The 18,329-nt window shown below is 45.3% G+C and overlaps 2 protein-coding genes across 2 annotated transcripts in view; both read left to right on the top strand.

Annotated features, from left to right (window-relative positions):
• LOC146272805 (inositol 1,4,5-trisphosphate-gated calcium channel ITPR1-like) overlaps window positions 1-11,854 on the top strand; it is a 55,420-nt gene extending 43,566 nt beyond the window's left edge. Inside the window, exons 51-60 of the mRNA XM_084704104.1 lie at window positions 692-814; window positions 2,548-2,723; window positions 3,240-3,404; window positions 4,678-4,876; window positions 5,533-5,625; window positions 5,985-6,124; window positions 6,984-7,149; window positions 8,606-8,766; window positions 9,916-10,077; window positions 10,323-11,854. Of these exons, the coding sequence (XP_084560230.1) occupies window positions 692-814; window positions 2,548-2,723; window positions 3,240-3,404; window positions 4,678-4,876; window positions 5,533-5,625; window positions 5,985-6,124; window positions 6,984-7,149; window positions 8,606-8,766; window positions 9,916-10,077; window positions 10,323-10,418 (1,481 nt within the window). The 3' untranslated portion in view covers window positions 10,419-11,854. The remainder of the gene's footprint in view (window positions 1-691; window positions 815-2,547; window positions 2,724-3,239; window positions 3,405-4,677; window positions 4,877-5,532; window positions 5,626-5,984; window positions 6,125-6,983; window positions 7,150-8,605; window positions 8,767-9,915; window positions 10,078-10,322) is intronic.
• A 2,321-nt stretch (window positions 11,855-14,175) lies between these two features.
• LOC146272806 (class E basic helix-loop-helix protein 40-like) lies at window positions 14,176-18,230 on the top strand. Its single transcript, XM_084706123.1, is given in 6 exon segments — window positions 14,176-14,607; window positions 14,725-14,788; window positions 15,043-15,150; window positions 15,581-15,704; window positions 16,101-16,896; window positions 16,898-18,230. Coding segments are annotated over 6 exon segments (1,272 nt in total). The 5' UTR covers window positions 14,176-14,533; the 3' UTR covers window positions 17,004-18,230.
• Window positions 18,231-18,329: the final 99 nt, after the last annotated feature.

Here is an 18,329-nt window from a genome sequence, read left to right on the forward strand (position 1 = left end):
ACATATATATATATATATATATATGTTATGCTGATATAATGTATATCAGGCAGTGTGTGCTTGTGCTTGTGGTCTTTGCATGTTTCTGTTTTGGCTCTATTACGTGATTTGATGTGTTTCCACTGTCAGTATGCAGGGGCTTTCCACATCCTTTGAGCCGTGAAGCATCTGTATCTTTATGAATCAGAACTGAGAACTATGGCATACTTACACATTCACACATGTACACACACACACGCACCACATCCACACAGACAAACACATGCCCACACACGTACACACTTCATGTTGCTGTCAAAGACAAAAAAGTCCCTTAGTCTGTTTCCTCTTTCCCTATAAAACAAGAGTGAAACAGACAAGACCTGAGAATAGCTCCAGTGAGCAGGGCCGTGGTGTCAGCTGTGGGTTGGGTAAGAGAGAGGGAGAGGAGCTACAGTGAAGATAAGGCCACAGTGAACCAACCTAAGGTCCTAGTCATGTCCTCTGTTTCATCCTGTTCCCTGATGAGGCACCAGCATCAAAGCGTCTTGTAAAGGGTGCTGTTGTACTAGTCATTAACATTACAAAACCATGGTATCACTAGCTGAAGAAGTACTATATTATTTACCTCACAACAAGAAGGATTACATTTTACTAAGACAGTACTTCAACCATCTGTCTTTCTCCCCCACTCCTTCCTGCCTCCCCCCAGCCCAGCCAGTGTTGTACTGGTGCTCCCGCAACATGTCCCTGTGGAGCAACGTGTCGTTCAATCTGGCTGTACTCATGAACCTGCTGGTGGCCTTCTTCTACCCTCTGGAGGGCATCAGAGAAGGTCTGTCACCCTAACCCAACTCCTCAACCCAGTCCCAAATCATGAACCTCTGACCCATGACCGTGAATAGAATATGAACAACTTCTAGATTTACTCATGTATGATTTAGTATTTTTAAGGACTTTTCTTACACATTTTCATATATGTGTAAATATATATATATATATATATATATATATATATATATATATATATATCTGTATATTTCACAACACCTAGCAAAACATCTGTCTGACTATCCTGGGGTTATGAGTGCTGGTATTTATGAGAGTGACATTTCTCATGTTGACATTGGAGATCATATCTGTATGTCACTTCATCTAAGGAGTCTGTGTATGTCTGTGGCTCGATTATCTCGGGAACTGGGCATTGTATGAAGTTGAAATTTGCCACGTGTATTGCTCAGGAACCGAGGACGTGCAGAAGTAGTTTGGATGAGCCATTTGCAACAAACTATTATAAATATTCAGTATAAATGCAGCTATGTTGCACTGTTCCCTGTGTGTGTGTGTGTGTGTGTGTGTGTGTGTGTGTTTGTGTGTGTGTGCGTGCATCTGTGCATGCACATGGGAAGAGAGTGACAGTCTGCATACCTCTGGTGTGCTTCTAAAAGCATGGAGATGGCTTAGGGCCCCTGACCTGTGCTCTCCTCCCATCCTTTCCTGAAGCAGGAGGGATGGAAATGAGATAAGAGCAGAGGAACTGGTGCCGTTTTTCCCGCTGCCGCTTGATGAGCAGCAGGTCGAAGCCACAAAGCTAAAACGCACGACACCACTTGTGGACAAAACAAGATTTAAGACAGATGTTGATGCAAATTCATCTCTGATCCTTCACACGCATCAGACATGAAAAGCCCCCAGAAGCGTACCTCTGTAGGGGGCCCGTGTGACTCATCAATCTTTCAACGGGGGTATTTTTAGAAGCAGCTCTTATGTAAGTGGCACTTGTCATGTGACCTCCACAGAGATGGAGGATTGAGGAGGAAGGGGAAGGAGGGGCTGTTATCTCTCCCTCAACCAGAACGGCCTTCCTCCCCTTGCCACTGACCCATTTTCTCCTCTTTCTCGTTTTACCTTTCATCTTACCTTGATCACTTTTTCTTTATCTAAGTCCTGTTGTCCCCTTGCCCCCTCTCCCCCCTCACACACGCACAGTACATGTAGAGAGTCACACGCAGTATTAAACCTTTATTTAAAGAATGGGGCTATAAACAGAAGCAGTAGGCTGTGTGTGGCCTGGTTATGGGCAGGCACCAGGGTACTGGGGGCTGGTTGGCCACTCAGTTATATGAAACCCCCTGATGTAACCCTAATCCAGGATTTACCCTGGGTTCAAGGGGAACGCCAGGTAGGCTTTTATTAAAGCCTGGCTCAGGAACAAGCACACACGCTTACACTCACACACGCACACACACGGGCATACTTTTGGGAGTTATGTAACCTGCTCTCTGAGTTGAAAGTCCTGATGTGAGTCGTGGGGCCTGCCTGCTAGAAAGAGGGAATATGCTGATCTCCAGGGCTAAGCTATGAACTGCACAGTCATTCTGCCAACAACAGTGAGCTCACAGTCTTCCTCCTTGGTAAACCTTTCCCATGATGATAATGGGGAAGGATTTTGATGAATATTTAGCTCTAAAGAAGACATTGGAGAGTGGTCAGCCTTGTTAATTTTAGCAATGTGGACATATCCTATTTGTAAAACATTTTTTATGAAGGTACGTGTGCCTTTTGTAGGTATACTGGAGCCCCACCTGTCTGCCCTGCTATGGATAGGGATGGTGGTATCGCTATCCATCGTCATCGTCATGCCCCAGCCCCTGGGCATCCGGGCCCTCATCCTTGCCACCATCCTCCGCCTCATCTTCTCCGTGGGCCTGGAGCCCACCCTCTTCCTGCTGGGTGCTTTCAACGTGAGTGTGACTTCTCACATACTCTACACCTCCCTGTGTGTGTGTGTGTGTGTGTGTGTGTGTGTGTGTGTGTGTGTGTGTCTGTCTGTACCCTCTGCAGTCTTTGCAAACTCTATACCTCCTCCCTCTCCCAGCCAGTACCCAGGGTTCCAGTGGCATCACCCACTGGTTTACCAAAAGTTCTCCCTGGCAGCGCCACAGCGCTTGGCGGGGTGCGAAGTGCGTCACTGAACACTAGATACTGACACACAGCACCCCTGTAGCCGTCAAGAGGGATTTGGAACCGGGACTTCAGACTCCTGACACCAGACCTGCTCCCTCTTTCGTCCTTACCTGCCCACCCTTGTCCTTCTCCACCCCCCCACACACACATGTGTGGACATACCTATCCTTCTGTATAAGGAGCTACTAACACTGACCCAAGCCGCACCTCCTCGTGTATTATTAAGCAACGGCTTACTAACACGCAGCCATAAACATTCGCACATTAAATAATGTGTCTCCCATTACTTCCAGGTGTGTAATAAGATCATCTTCCTGATGAGTTTCGTGGGGAACCGAGGGACGTTCACGCGGGGCTACAAGGCTATGGTCCTGGACGTGGAGTTCCTCTACCACCTGCTCTACCTGATCATCTGCAGCCTCGGGGTGTTCGTCCATGTCTTCTTTTACAGCCTGCTGGTGAGACACACACACACTGTGTATTCTTGCTAACAGTATGCATTAAACACACACACGTCTTGTTTAAACACTGTAAAAAGGAGATTCCCACAAGTGTCTTGGAACCCTGGACTTTGGTCGGGTTGGCAGGAAACACCTGGGACAGAACCTGCTTCTGAGTCAGTAGAATTATGAGTCACTCTCGTGTATTCTCCCCTCCAAAGTCTTTCCTATGACCAACCTAATGTTGCACACAAAGACAGGGTCTATATAGTGTGTGATTGATTCTGTTGTTGTTGGGTAGTTGTTTAGGTGTTGGATGATGTGTGTTGGTGTTTCTGGGTTGTTCTAAAATGTCTCCCTCCAAGTGCCAGGATGGTTTCCATCTTCTTCTCAAACTACAAGCTGCCAGTGCAAAAGACGCAAGTGTCTGTTTTCTTGTTGATGTTTCCATGTAAATGAGATGTGGTTGAAAAACACTTTAACTGAATAGAACAGCAAGAGCTGTGGAACATACGCAAATGTTGCTTTGAGAGTGTCCACATTACAGGAAGTGGGTTAACCCAAAAATTGATGCAGTTTTTTATTAGCAAAATTATTAATTGGAGTCAGCTGCTCCTCTCCCATCACCTCCCTACCAATGACAAGATGGGAAGTAACAAAGTACTTTTCTGGTATCGGTACTGTACTTTTTTTTAACTTTCACTCCTTACATTTTTACACAAATATCTGTACTTTTTTACTTCTTACATTTGCACAGGATCATTACTTTAGTTTTAATCTGTATTTGGTGCCATGATCAATATAAATTATTGTCATTGCGCAACTTTTTTCATTTCATGGCCATTACGCACAAAAAACATGAGCTAGTCTACGTTTGTTACAAATATCTACAAATATTTTCCTCCAAAAGTTTCGAAAGGTTGAAAGTTTGAAAAAACATTTCTTGAAAAGTTAAAAAAATAAATAGATAACAAAGTGTCTTGTTAGTGAATCTGTTTTGGAAAAAAACTGTTTTTTTGTTTTGTTTTTTTGAACAAAAAAAATTAAGGTTAAAAAAAATGTGTTGTTGAATTTGTTTAAAAACATTTTTTAGAAAGGTTATGATGAGTGATGAGTACCAAACATTTTGCGAAATAATCTTACCTTCAAGTTTTGTCAGACAGTTTATATGTTGCCATCCAAATCTGTGCCCTATTTGACCAACTATAACCAATGTTTGTCCAGCTGTCTCGCCATGTGAATGGATCTCAGTCGTTCATCTGAAGCCTCTTCCCCCATCCCCCCCCCCCAGCTGTTTGACCTGGTGTACCGGGAGGAGACTCTGCTAAACGTCATCAAGAGTGTGACCCGTAACGGGCGCTCCATCGTGCTGACGGCTGTGCTGGCTCTCATCCTGGTCTACCTCTTCTCCATCGTGGGCTACATCTTCTTCAAGGACGACTTCATCCTGGAGGTGGACCGCATCCCCAATACCACCTCCCCCACGCTGGGTGAGGACACACCCAGCAGCGCATCATCATCATCCCAGTTAACCCTCTATAGACTGACAGGACTTTGACTACACCTGAAGGCCCTACATACAACAAGATCTTAGTCTCCTATTCACACACGCACTTAATGGCTGTTATTTGATATCTTTAAACTTATGTGACTTGTGTTTCTATTTCCATGGCATATCCTGCTACTTGTTTTTTTAAGACATTTAAACTGAAAGAAAACATTAGGAACTAAAAACAAGATGAAAGCCTTCTGTGTTCCTCAGCTAGAGTCAGTCTAGGTCCTAACGCTGCCTCTGCCGTCTGCCTTCTGTCCTCTGCCTCTGTCCGCTGCCTCTGTCCTCTGCCTTCTGTCCTCTGCCTCTGTCCTCTGCCTCTGTCCTCTGCCTCTGTCCGCTGCCTCTGTCCTCTGCCTTTGTCCTCTGCCTCTGTCCGCTGCCTCTGTCCTCTGCCTCTGTCCTCTGCCTCTGTCCTCTGCCTCTGTCCTCTGCCTCTGTCCTCTGCCTCTGTCCTCTGCCTTTGTCCTCTGCCTCTGTCCGCTGCCTCTGTCCTCTGCCTCTGTCCTCTGCCTCTGTCCTCTGCTTCTATCCGCTGCCTCTGTCCGCTGCCTCTGTCCTCTGCCTCTGTCCTCTGCCTCTGTCCTCCTGCAGAGAACGGAGGCAGCATGGCCAGTGAGCTGCTGTCTAGCAGTGTGTGTCGTCCTGACACTGGAGAGAACTGCACCACCGCCGTCCTACAGCAAGGTACTATACTGCTGCACTCTAGTCTTCTTCTACATCCCCCTGCAGCGAGATCCCAGAGGTTTGAGGGTTGTATCTCAAAGGCCCACTACTCAATGTTAGTGCTTCACCTCCCTTCCTCTCTGCCTCCCAGCTGTATCATGGTTCCATCCACAGAACCAGGGTGGAAATATACCGTTTCTGTCCAACTGTGTTGTCACCTTTTAACCTGCAAATAAACGGGTAAAAGAGATGGTTCAGATGTGATCTCTTTTCCAAGGTCTGGCTTGCATGTAACCGGTTAGGTGACTTTCCATGTGAGTTCTTGCGTTTGTGTGTGTGTGTGTGTGTGTGCGTGTCGCTCACCCTCTGCCTGTCCTCAGACTCCTCAGTGGACCAGGGGGAGGATGACGACAAGGAGAGGACCTGTGACTCTCTGCTCATGTGTATCGTTACCGTGCTGAGCCACGGTCTGAGGAGTGGAGGGGGGGTCGGAGACGTCCTACGAAAGCCCTCCAAAGAGGTACTGTATGTGTGTGTGTGTGACAGTGCAGAGGTTTAAGAGGACGCATGTGCCAGTGGGATGTTTGGGTCATGCGAGTTGACGGTAAGCACGTTGCCCTCTCCTCTATTCCCCTCCTCACGCCACAGACGTTTGGAGGGTTTTTCTTGTAAACAGCCCAGTTGCACAACCTTCTCCCCGAGTAGGAATCAGGCTGAAAATAGCCTTCCTCTGAAACAGTCCTAGCCGGCGGCTGGCGACAGAGAGGATTTCATCGTCCACCCCCGTTCTGTCATACTCACATCACATGCAACACAGAGCCACACAGAACCAGTGACTAACTCTACTTCCTAGATATCGTCTGAATATGTCTCACCATAGGATCTGAAGCAGGGTAAACCCCCTCAGATTGAATTGAATGTATTACAATGTATTTACAATGTATGTGTAAAGTATTTAGTCTTCTGGATGAACAGGTACGGCAGAGGTGTGTGAGTAGATTCTGGGTTATGAGTGCGGTTGTGTAAGCACTACTTTATCACTGTAGCATCTGTTGTGCTGCACCTGGGTGCTTGTATTTCCCATAAACACCAGTGATAGGGTGGATTAACCTAAGCCCTGTTGGGACCTTTTAGGCCACATTCAGCGTCAACAGGCAAATCCTCTTATGTTATCCCACCATGATACCACAGGCGGACTTCTTCTCTAAGTGTGTCATTAGGTTAGGCTAAACAATGTGTTGGTTTTTATGATATAACAGGACACCTATATGTCCCACCCCAGGTTCACAATGCATTGAAACATGATTTGGGATCATTGTTGATGAGCTCACAGAGAGCAAACAGAACTCCTAAGCTTGAATATCTTGTCTCCTCTCCAGGAACCCTTGTTTGCTGCTCGGGTCATTTATGACCTGCTGTTCTTCTTCATGGTCATCATCATTGTCCTCAACCTCATCTTTGGAGTCATCATCGACACCTTTGCGGACCTGAGGAGTGAGAAGCAGAAGAAAGAGGAGGTCTTGAAGACGACCTGCTTCATCTGCGGTGGGTGGGACAGACAGCTTATTTGTACAAAATGGCTAGTTTGTGGCCCGCACTCTTCTGCTGAGTGGATGTGAGAGTGGTTAAAATGTGCACACAACCCCATGAGTAAGCCCAGATTGACCCCTATAAGGGGTGCAGAGAGAGACCTTGCTGTGAACTAGTAGATCAGTATTCCTATCCCTCCTTTCCTTTTCCCCCCTCTATGTCTTCACCCACATTCTTCACTTTTCCTCAAAGCTTGACCTTCCAGCTAGGGCTACCGTAAACTCTATTCCATTGGCTCTCGCTCTCTGTGCATCTCGCTCTCTCGCCTTCTGTATGCATGTGTTGTTTTGTCTCTCTCTCACCCTGTGTTGCCATGTGTGCGTGTGAGCCAGGCCACTCCAGCAGTCTAGGCCAGTAGGCGGCAGATGGTATTAAGCTTGGTTGAGTAGAGAGGGCCATCTCTGACTCGCCTCTTGAATAAGACTGACCACAGGGGGAATGGCTGTATCCATGGTTTCCGGCAGGATGAGATACTGGGTTGAGGTCTAAAGGATCAAGGCTCCTAGAGAGATGCGTCTTTGCTGACAGGCATGAAGTGCTGTGTACAGTGAGCACCAATAGCACTTGAAGGAAAAAATGAATTCACATGATCTAGCAGGATGGCTTCCATATTCCAATTTGGTCTTCTCCAAAATCATTGGTTGGCATTACATCCTCATGCAAGACAATGAACCCAAATACTCCGCCAGAGCAACCAAGCAATTTTTCTTGGACAGAAAGTGGCAAATTCCTGTCTGGTTAAGTCATTCATTCAATCTGAATACAAGAATGTGTTTTACATTCAAGAGGACTTGATACCAAAAGCCTCAGAAACAAGCTGAACCTGAACACTGCTGCACTCATCATTGAAGATCCCCAGCAGTCACTGATGTCTATAGGTCACAGGTGGCAGGTAAAGGATGTGGACCAAGTAGGGAATATGATCATCTTACATATTGTCAAACTGTCCACAAACATTTGTGTCGTAAAATGTATGAAACATACCTTCTAAATGTACAGGGGAGTCTCCTTCCAGCTCATGACTTGACAATACAATAGGGCATTTCTTGTAACATTGTTTGGGGGAAGTACTTACTGGAGGGTAGACAATAAGTCATTTTGGGTGCTCCACCTCTTTCCGCCTGAGGAAGATAGAAGGGAGGAATTTCAGAGACCTCAAGAGGTGAATTGTTACCTTAAACTCAACACTTTGACTGGGTCAAAAGTGCATGTTTTCCTGGAAGTTGCTAATTCCCCATTTCTTGGAAGGTTTTAAAGCAGCACTGCAAGTTAACCAACAATGAGACATACATTTTGCAATGGCTGTTATAACAGTAACATTTAACTTGAATTACTTGTGATCCTAAGCCCTATGTGTGTGTGTGTGTGTCTGTGTGTGCGTGTGTGCGTGGGCGGGCGTGTGTGTTTGCAGGCTTGGAGAGAGACAAGTTTGACAACAAAACAGTGACGTTTGAGGAGCATATCAAAGAGGAACACAACATGTGGCACTATCTGTTCTTCATAGTCCTGGTGAAGGTGAAAGACTCCACTGAGTACACAGGTCCTGAGAGCTATGTAGCGGAGATGATCAAGGTGAGACACATACACACACACACTTGCTCACTTGTGTAACAGAGAAATGGGTTAACCTTCTCCCCATGTCAGAGGACAGTATGTAACAGGTAATGTGACCTGGCAGGGCAGAGTGGCTGCACATAGGAGAGTAGGTCATCTGGGGTAGCTTCAGGTCTGGAGGGGGGGGGGGGGGACAGGGCCACAGAGTTGTGTTGTTTAGTTATACCGTCATGTCCCTTGAATACATGTTGACTTAAACTGAAAGGGAACATAGAGCCTCTGTCTACTGTCAGCACCTGCTGGAAATTCCCTGTGGATGCTGTGTATGTGCCTTGGCTGCGCACAGCGAGCCTGTTCGTTAACGCCTTTCTGGTGTGAGGTTGGCCAATAAAGGGTGTGTGTCTAACTTCACGTTGCCTCAAGGTCAGAGTTCAGCTGGGTCAGAACACATTCAGACTTGCATGCGTGCTTAGTTACTTACACACACACACACACACACACACACACACACACACACACACACACAGCAGCACACTCATTCAGTCAGTCACCCCCACACCTTGCACAGATGTAAGTAACCACATTCACACATACAATACGCCCTACTACTAACACGCACACACATTTGATGATACAACAGATTTAATCAAACAGGAAAACAGAGAAGCAGACATGAGCATTAGTCGCTGCCAAACTGCCCAGACAGATTAGACTTTGACTACAGTTATAAATGAATGGATCATGGTGTGTGTGGGTTGGGGGGAGGATATATATATATGTGTGTGTGTGTGTAGTTTCCCATATTGTCTCAGTTGTTATATTAGTTGCAATGATGTCATGCAGTCTGTTCAGTCTGCAACGCCTCAAGTGCTTGTGTCCTAGAAACACCAATACTGTAAAAGGAAAGATTCCAACACTTCAGACTTTTTGAGAAGCTACTCTTATTGAATGGAACCTTAGAAATATGAGTAGCCAGAGATAACTATTTGTATATTTTTTATATAAGTAAGTAGAGTAAATGCAGCTAATTTTCCAAACTAACGATCAGACAAACATCTCCAAACCACAGATCTTGGACCAGTTACAAGCACCCCACACACCCTCTAAATAATATCTATACGTAGCCCAACTCTCACGTCAGTGTCTGCAACCCTCCTTACCCTGCAGGAACACAACCTGGACTGGTTCCCTCGGATGCGTGCAATGTCTCTTGTGAGCAGTGATGCGGAGGGGGAGCAGAACGAGATCAGGAACCTGCAGGAGAAGCTGGAGTCAGCCATGAGGCTGGTGGGCAACCTGTCTGGGCAGCTCACTGAGCTCAAAGAGCAGGTATGTTCTGGTCATTGTATTTGTGGTGGGTGTTGTGTCAGGGGAGTGTGGGTGAGTGTATAGGAAAGAAGAATGTAGAATGGAGTGGTGTGGACGCCATGTGGCTTACCACACACAGCTTAGCCTTCTGACACCGGGGATGTGGGGAAGAGGGCCAGAACAGAGTCTGTCCTTTTCTGAGAGCTACACAACATAGTGATATACTTACATACACCCTCTCTATCTGCCCCCCCCCCCCTCCCAAGATGACTGAGCAGAGGAAACAGAAACAGAGGATAGGCCTGCTGGGCCACCCCCCCCACCCTCCCCACATGAACGTCAACCCCCAGCAGCCTGCGTAAGGTCCAGAGTCCCCTGCATGAACCAGGGAGCCGCCTCGCACTGCCTGGACACTTCTGACCTTCCATGTGGTACACAGAAGAATGCCAAAGTGTGTGAATGCAGTCACAGTGGAATGTTTGATGGAATATTTAACTGTATGTTTCACTTCTAACGGTCCGTAGAAGTGGTGTGTACGGTGTGTGCTTAATTATTGTCATTGTGTCTGAGTGTGTTACTCACTGTGTGCATTAACGTGTGGATGTGTGGTTGTTTATAGACATGAGAGGAAGTGGCCTGTTCTGTAAGTTCATGTACTGGCTTCCTGACTTTCAAATGCCTTACTGTAAGATGTCTTTTTAGCCTCGATGCCTTCTTCTTCATCTGATTCACCGCTTTGACGTGTGCCAAAGTCCTGTCATTGTGAAGGAGGGATTGCTCCTGTTCAGTGGCCTTGAACTGGGGGAGCTTGAAGCCTCAATGTTGCACCAGTGCTAAAATCTGATTGTAGTCATGTTACTTGAAACATTTATGGTGGCTTTGAATGTAAAATCTGTCAGGAAAACAGCAGGTCATCATGTCTTATGTATGAAGAGAGAGATTAAACGACAGTTAACCTGAAGTTATGTCTAAGAATGAAGAAATGGGTATTTGCATTCATATCAAGAGTTCATGTATCTGAAGAAAATGAATCTTCAATATTTTCTACACTAACTATGATCCATAAATGAAACAACACTGTACCATCCCTCTCCTGTGAGTTAGTGATGAAGCTGCCAGGAAAGTTAGAGTCCTTAAAGCCTCAAATCTCCATCTATCCATCATGATAATACCCTTATAGTTTTCCCTTCCACGATATGTTCAGATATGATGTCACACTCCAGTTCAGAAAGAAGCCACGGTGTGTCATAAAGTGTCTTCTCGTCACCTTTCCTTCAGAGGATGGTGTGAGGGGCGTGGCACACATAAAAGCAAGCACTGTATGAATAATGGATGTTAGGTTAAGGTCTTAGGTAGGCCTGTAGTGTTTTGACAAGTGTTAAGGAGTCACTCTAAAGGAAGGCATGTGGTAAATGTCCGGTCTCATATTGGAAGCACACCACACACGGAAGTAGGACCATGGAATCTTCCTGTTTTTGGATATGTTGGCACTGAATAATGTCATGAAAATCTACTATTTTATATACATTCATTTATACCCAGACCCTCAGCACTGATCATTTATGTTATATATATATAAATATTATTTTGCCTGTAGCACAAGAATGAATGTTTTCTTATTCAGTCTACGAATGAGAGGCCGGTTTGTAGTTTGATTGCCGTGTTTATGTAAAGAAAACCTCTAGAGTACTAATAGGATACTCATGTCAGTCTTTGATACTAATATGATCTATATTTTGTCTTAAATGTACATTCCATTCTTTAAAGTCTGTTTTAATAAATATGTGTGAGAAAGCCATCCCGGAAACGCTTGCTACGTTTGTCATATATTTGTCATATATTGTCATCTCATCTTGTACCGTCAGTCATCAGAGGAAAGACGGTAGTGAAGCTGGAGAGGGCTTCGCATGGCTAATAAGAAGGGGATGAGGTGTCACCAGTGGCCGAGATCCAGATTTATGTGTTATTAAATGTTTATCATGTGATGCACAGAAGTGGTTATCCACTTATCTAAAAGAGTGGTGGCATTCATTCCTATGCTGGCCACTCCAATTGTAGCCCATAATGAAGGAGAAGGCCCGCCCTGAGCAGGAAGTGAAGGGGGAATGCCACCAGACCATGTGTGAAATCTGTAGGCTTGTGGCATCCCTCTTATGAGGAAGTACACTGGCCGTTACTATGTAGCATAAGGTAGTTATCATTAGATTAGCAGAAAAGTGGATTTAACAGAGAAGACTGTCCTGTCCATAGACACAACAGGAATGGTGGGTTAAGTATGAGTGTTAGCGGTACAGGTAAATAGAGAAGTGTGTGAATGTACAGCATGGGGATCTTGTAGAGGAGCTGTTGAATGTTGTGTTCCCAAAACAAAATTAATATAAACATCTAAGTCCAACCTCCCCCATACCAAGTGGCTCTCCAGTAGTAACGGGTAGGCTACCATAAAGAAGTGTAACTATAGCAGTTCCTATGTAACTCTAATGTCATTATTAATGGTATTGCTATGTAGTTAATGTAACCTAATGTAAAACGGTGCCAGAGCTGTTTATTAAAACTAATCCCAAAACTCATTATTCAATGCAATGACCCTAATGTCCAGTCAATGTAAGGGCCTAATGTAAGGACGCTGGCAGTAGATGGCAAGTTGGCTTGTTTTTTTGGTCTACCTTTGATGATCTGTCGCTTGTTTTCTAAGAATGTTGCAAAAACAAGTTTAGGAAAAAAATCTAATGAAATAAGGTTTTAATCTGTTTAATTGGTCAAATAATGTCCATGGGGATTTCCGTATCATTGACCGCATTCCAAACAGTAATTCAATAGTTCAAGATCTGTCGCGCCACTGTGTGACGTTTGCCCCTTAGTAATATTAAATTTGTTCAATGTTTTATCTGTTTCCTTGTATTAAGAAGAAGACTGAAACATTCCTGGAATATTATTGGAAATACTCGGCTGAATCGTTAGAGGCGTCACTGAACGATAATAACAATGTATTGATAGCCTGGTTTTCTAGTTGAGCATGTGTGTGGAAGAGCCAGTCCTCGAGGGAGGGAGTAGCGGCCGGAGAGGGCGCACACGTTATTGTAAGCCGTGTGCTGGATGTGCCCTCAGCCAGCTAGGGAGGCCATGAGCAGATCAACGTGACAACCGGTGTGGCTCGCGACAACAAAGCAGTCTGCCTTCAGACACATTGCCTGACAGGTGCCAGTACACAAGCAGGTTCTCGCGCAAAATAAACCCGTGGTAGGCCTACTTGTGTATATCCCATGGGATGCAAAATAACTATTCTGGTGTCCTATTTGTATGCAATAGTCTGTAGGCAATTGTGAAACATAACAAAGCATATTGTGGCGCATAACACGATGTCATTCTATGTTGTATGTGCGTTGCTGACATTCAGTATTCTTCCTGAATTATAGCCTTTAGAATGTGGACATTATGATTGATGAATCACGATTGATTCAACGTGTAGCCTAATATTTAGATTCAGATCCAACCGATCACAATTTTGTGGGGGTATCCTATTGTTCTTAGTTTTGTTGGTGTTAAAAAAAAAATGATGTAAAAAAAAAAGTTTTGTTGGTGTTACCAGTAAAAAAAATACAAGACCAAGTGCATGTTTTCCAATAGATTACCGTACACAGGCAACAAAAAATAACTTGCCTTTCGTCAAGTTTTTCACAATTGGCTTGTGTAAAAGTATCAATAAACGAATCATGGTATGTCCTAGAATAACAGCCTACAAAACAAGAATTATAGTTTACTAACATATTTTCATAGGCTAACACTATAATAAAATCATTGTATTTAAATATAATGGCCCCAGCCTATTTCATTTGATGCAACATATTTATAATGTCCCATCAGTTAAACAAACCAGCGCATTGGGGAGAATGTGATGCTCGTCTTATCAGTGACAACAAGATGTATGTTAGTCATTTTGGATCTGCGCTGCACGTTCCAAGGCCGTGGTGCTTAGAGGCTTGTATCCATACAGTTGAGCATGGTGGTACACGGGACCCGCTAAACACCGCCCTCCGGTATGACGTACACAGGCGTCCGCCCATAGATCCTCTTTTTCAGTAGAAAATAGGCTGTCCTTCTTTCGAGCAGACAGTGCAGTTCAACACGTGAGCCTCATGTGACAGAGGTAGGTCAGTCTGAACGAGAGTCAGAGGGTTTATTTAACACGTCGCTCTGTCCTACCCCACTTTCCCAACACGCCACCAAAGAGTATCTTACTGCAAGCGCGGGACAACGGCTGGCTGTCGACGTGGGGATAGCCGGAACACTCTTTCATTCACCTTATCATAAGAAATGACAAGAATGCAAATAGAAATAAGGATACATTTATAATCTATGTGGAAATATTTCATCATTTTTTAAGGACAACTGCTTGAGAACTTCTGATTACAAACCAATAAGTGCGTATGCATTCTTATTGATTGGATTTGAATTTTGCGTAATTTGGGTAAAGAGAATGGAACGGATTCCTAGTGTGCAACCTCCTTGCTTGTCCAAACACCAGTCGGCAGAGCTGTCCGAGATGCAAGGGTGAGTTGACGCAAAATCTAAGGGATCCCTGTTTTGCGGCTGCTATGCATCAACTGTTTTTAGTAGTAACTTCACCAAGCCTTTAACCCATTCTTGTTCTTTTTTGTGGGTCTTCAGGATGGATTTCCCAATGTATGTATATAAACCCAGACGAGGAATGAAAAGAGGAGAGGAAAGCAAGGTTTGTTAATATTTTTTATTTATTACATATTTAGGTTTCAGGTTCTATTTGATATCATTTTGATATCAGAGTTTTGTTTCAAAATGTAGGCCGACAAAATGTACTGGTTGTTAAAAAAAAGTTGACCTATTTTCCCTTATGATGTAACTTCTGGAGCCCTCCCTACTGTAGCATACTGTAACTGCTGCTTAACATTACAGACTGAAATGGTTTCATATGAACTATGCTCATTCTATACATTTTGATTACAGCAGGAGACATACAAACTGCCTCACAGACTCATTGAGAAGAAAAGGCGTGACAGGATAAATGAGTGCATTGCTCAGCTGAAAGACTTATTGCCAGAACACCTGAAACTCACGGTAAGTTCAAATCAGGGAGTGATACAACTCTAGAATAGCACTGCCTATAACTGACAACATCGACATCATGTGGCTGGCTGGTGAAATTACAACAGTCTAATTTATATGGTTGAACATGAATTAAGTATTTTGAAATTAGATTTCTTTTGGTTTCAGTTTGGGTTTCACTGCACATTACATTTTTGAGATGAAATGAACTTGGCACGTTTTGTATATTTCAAAAAACGAATGTAACTGAAAATCTGCTATAATAAATAACAATATGTCAATTATAACACGTCTCGAGACTCTTCAGAGTAGTTCCACTGTTGTTGTTGACTTTGTTGTCGTTAGAGTGTAAAGCCACACCGCTGCTAAGCTGCACGTGTACGTGAGTGTGTGTGTAGAATTAGACATGAAGAAATGCTGACAGTGAGTGTCTCTCCCATAGACTCTTGGCCATCTGGAGAAGGCTGTGGTTTTAGAGCTGACGCTGAAGCATGTGAAAGCCCTCACCTCGCTGCTGGAGCAGCAGCAGCAGAAGATCCTCGCTCTGCAGAGTGGCATGCAAATTGGTGAGGGAGAGAACACACACACACACACAGTGTGGGTTAGATCGGGAAGACAAGATGCAAATCATTATGCAGAGCACACATACAAGGTGATTCTGCAGAACTGTATGTAAATGTCTGGTGATGTGTACATATAGATTATCTTTAGCCCCAGCTATTTTAAATTGAGGTGACAAACCGTAGCTACCATGTAAGAGTACAACATGAGGGAAGGCTTCTTTCTGGAATTTCTAACAGCAAAATTATTGTGACTGCATATTGGTTAGGAGTCACACAGAACAATAAGATTCAGTAAATGATCCAACAACAACAAAATACAAACACTGAACTTCTCCCGATGCTTCTGGAAGTTGTTTTTGAATGTTGTTTTGAAGTGTGTGGTTGTTTTCTTGTGTGCAGACCAGCCACCCCCCAGCCAGGAGAAGAACGAGGAGATGTTCCGCTCTGGCTTCCACCTGTGTGCAAAGGAGGTGCTCCAGTACCTGGCCAATCAAGAGGCTGACAGTGATCTGACACCCAGCCGTATGATCAACCACCTGCACAAGGTTGCTGCTGAGGTCCTCCAGGGTCCAGTCCGCCCCAGGACCCCGCTCACCCCCAGAGCTGAGGAGCCTGCCCACCACCACCACCCTGCACACAAGGAAAAGCCGGCAGGGGCAATGGCACCCAAGCCCAGTGAGGGTCATGGCAGAAATTGTGTGCCTGTCATTCAGCGTGCCTACGCGCAGGCAGGGAGTGAGCAGAGTGGGAATGACACAGACACAGACAGTGGCTATGGTGGTGAGCTGGAGAAAGGCGATGCCGGGGCAGCAAGACCCTCTTACTATGGGCAGGAGAATGAGTTAAAGAGGGCACTGGGCGAGAGGCGGGGGGCCGTAAAGCAGGAAGACAACGAGCCATGCCACAAACGCCAGCGCGTGGAATCGTCTGAAGACGAGTCTCTGTCGGGCGGGGAGTCTTCATCCTCCTCTTCCTCCAGTGGCCACAGCAGCTACATGAGCATGTCCCCCCACCAGGCCGCTGCAGCCCACCCCCTCTGCATGCCATTCTACCTCATCCCCCCCTCAGCCGCCGCCTACCTGCCCATGCTGGAGAAGTGTTGGTACCCAGGGGCCATGCCCATGCTCTACCCCGGCCTCGGGGCCTCTGCAGCGGGCATGGCCAGCGAGAGGCCTACCCAGCTCATGATGTCCCCAAGGGGGCTCTCCTGCCCCTCTGCGATCCCAGACCCCTGTGGACTCCCCTGCCCTACTCCAGGCACTAAAGCAGGTACCCCTCCTTAACCTGGAAACCAAAGACTGACAAAAGAGTATCATGTGATCAACAGTGTTGTTGAACATGAACTGTTCTGTGGAAGGGAGACAGATACCGGTAGGAGGAGAAGACCATTACTGGACAGTCCGATCCCCCACCTCAGCCCTTCCCCCTGCTCCTCACCTCAGCCCTTCCCCCTGCTCCTCACCTCAGCCCTTCCCCCTGCTCCTCACCTAAGCCCTTCCCCCTGCTCCTCACCTCAGCCCTTCCCCCTGCTCCTCACCTCAGCCCTTCCCCCTGCTCCTCACCTCAGAAGGCCAGAAGACTGAGGGGAGAAAGAGCAGGGGTGCTTAGAGAGCAAGGAGGAATGTGTCCCACACACAAACCTTCAGCCGATGATGGATACTCAACTTTAACCTCAGAATGTTGCGGCTTCATGACCCTGAATGCTGGGTAGAATTGATCTGAACCTACCCTTTTCAGACACACACACAAACAATTGTTGAATGTAACAGAGAGGAAATCCCGCTGCTGTTCACTGAGCACCTGAATCAGATAAGGCATTGCCATAGAGATACATAGTCTTTGTAACTCACAGCAATTGTCAACAGTAACCTTTAATCTCAAAGTTACGTACCCTATTACCATCACCGAAAAATCCCTTTGACCACCCCCCCCCCCACTGACTAGCACCCCCACTGTGTTCAGCCAGGTGCCAAGGTACCCATGCTGTCATCCATTGCCCAGTGTTGATGCTCAAAATACTCTAACATTTGCAGACGTTTAAGATGGATTCTCTGTAATTATTGTTTATACACTTCTTGTACATCTCTATTTTTGATACGTGTCCTTGTACTCCGACCTGAGGGAGAGCACACGGAGTAGAGTGCGTGGACGGTTGTTTTGTTGTGTAACTCAGAAAGCGTGTACATATTGTAGCACTGTGCTGGACCCGGGTCTGCGTTCTCAGCATCTGTTTCTGCTCCAAACCTGGTGTTTGTTCATGCTGTTGCCTTTACTTGTGAAAAAGCTGATGACCTTCTGTTCTCAGATGTTTTATGACTTGTACTTGGTATGAATACTGGAGTCGGAAGGAGTGGCAAGAAAGTGAATGTAACGTTTTAAACAGAAGATTAGTTTTCTATAGAAAGAGGTACTTGAGATTTTGTATTTTGGGACCTACAAGAAAGATGTTTGATGTAAATATTTTGTCTATAAATGTTGATATACATTATATAAGCGTATTAATAAAGTATTTTTTTTTCTTGTGGAAAACCTACCTGTTCAATTATTGGTCCTGAAAGAGAGTGAGTGAGAAACATAGTATGTGTGTGTGTGTGTGTTTGAGAGAGAGAGAGATACATGTACTGTAGA

The sequence above is a fragment of the Hypomesus nipponensis genome, chromosome 9 (genome assembly GCF_054491055.1).
Source record: "Hypomesus nipponensis isolate SF chromosome 9, ASM5449105v1, whole genome shotgun sequence".
Lineage (NCBI taxonomy): Eukaryota > Metazoa > Chordata > Actinopteri > Osmeriformes > Osmeridae > Hypomesus > Hypomesus nipponensis.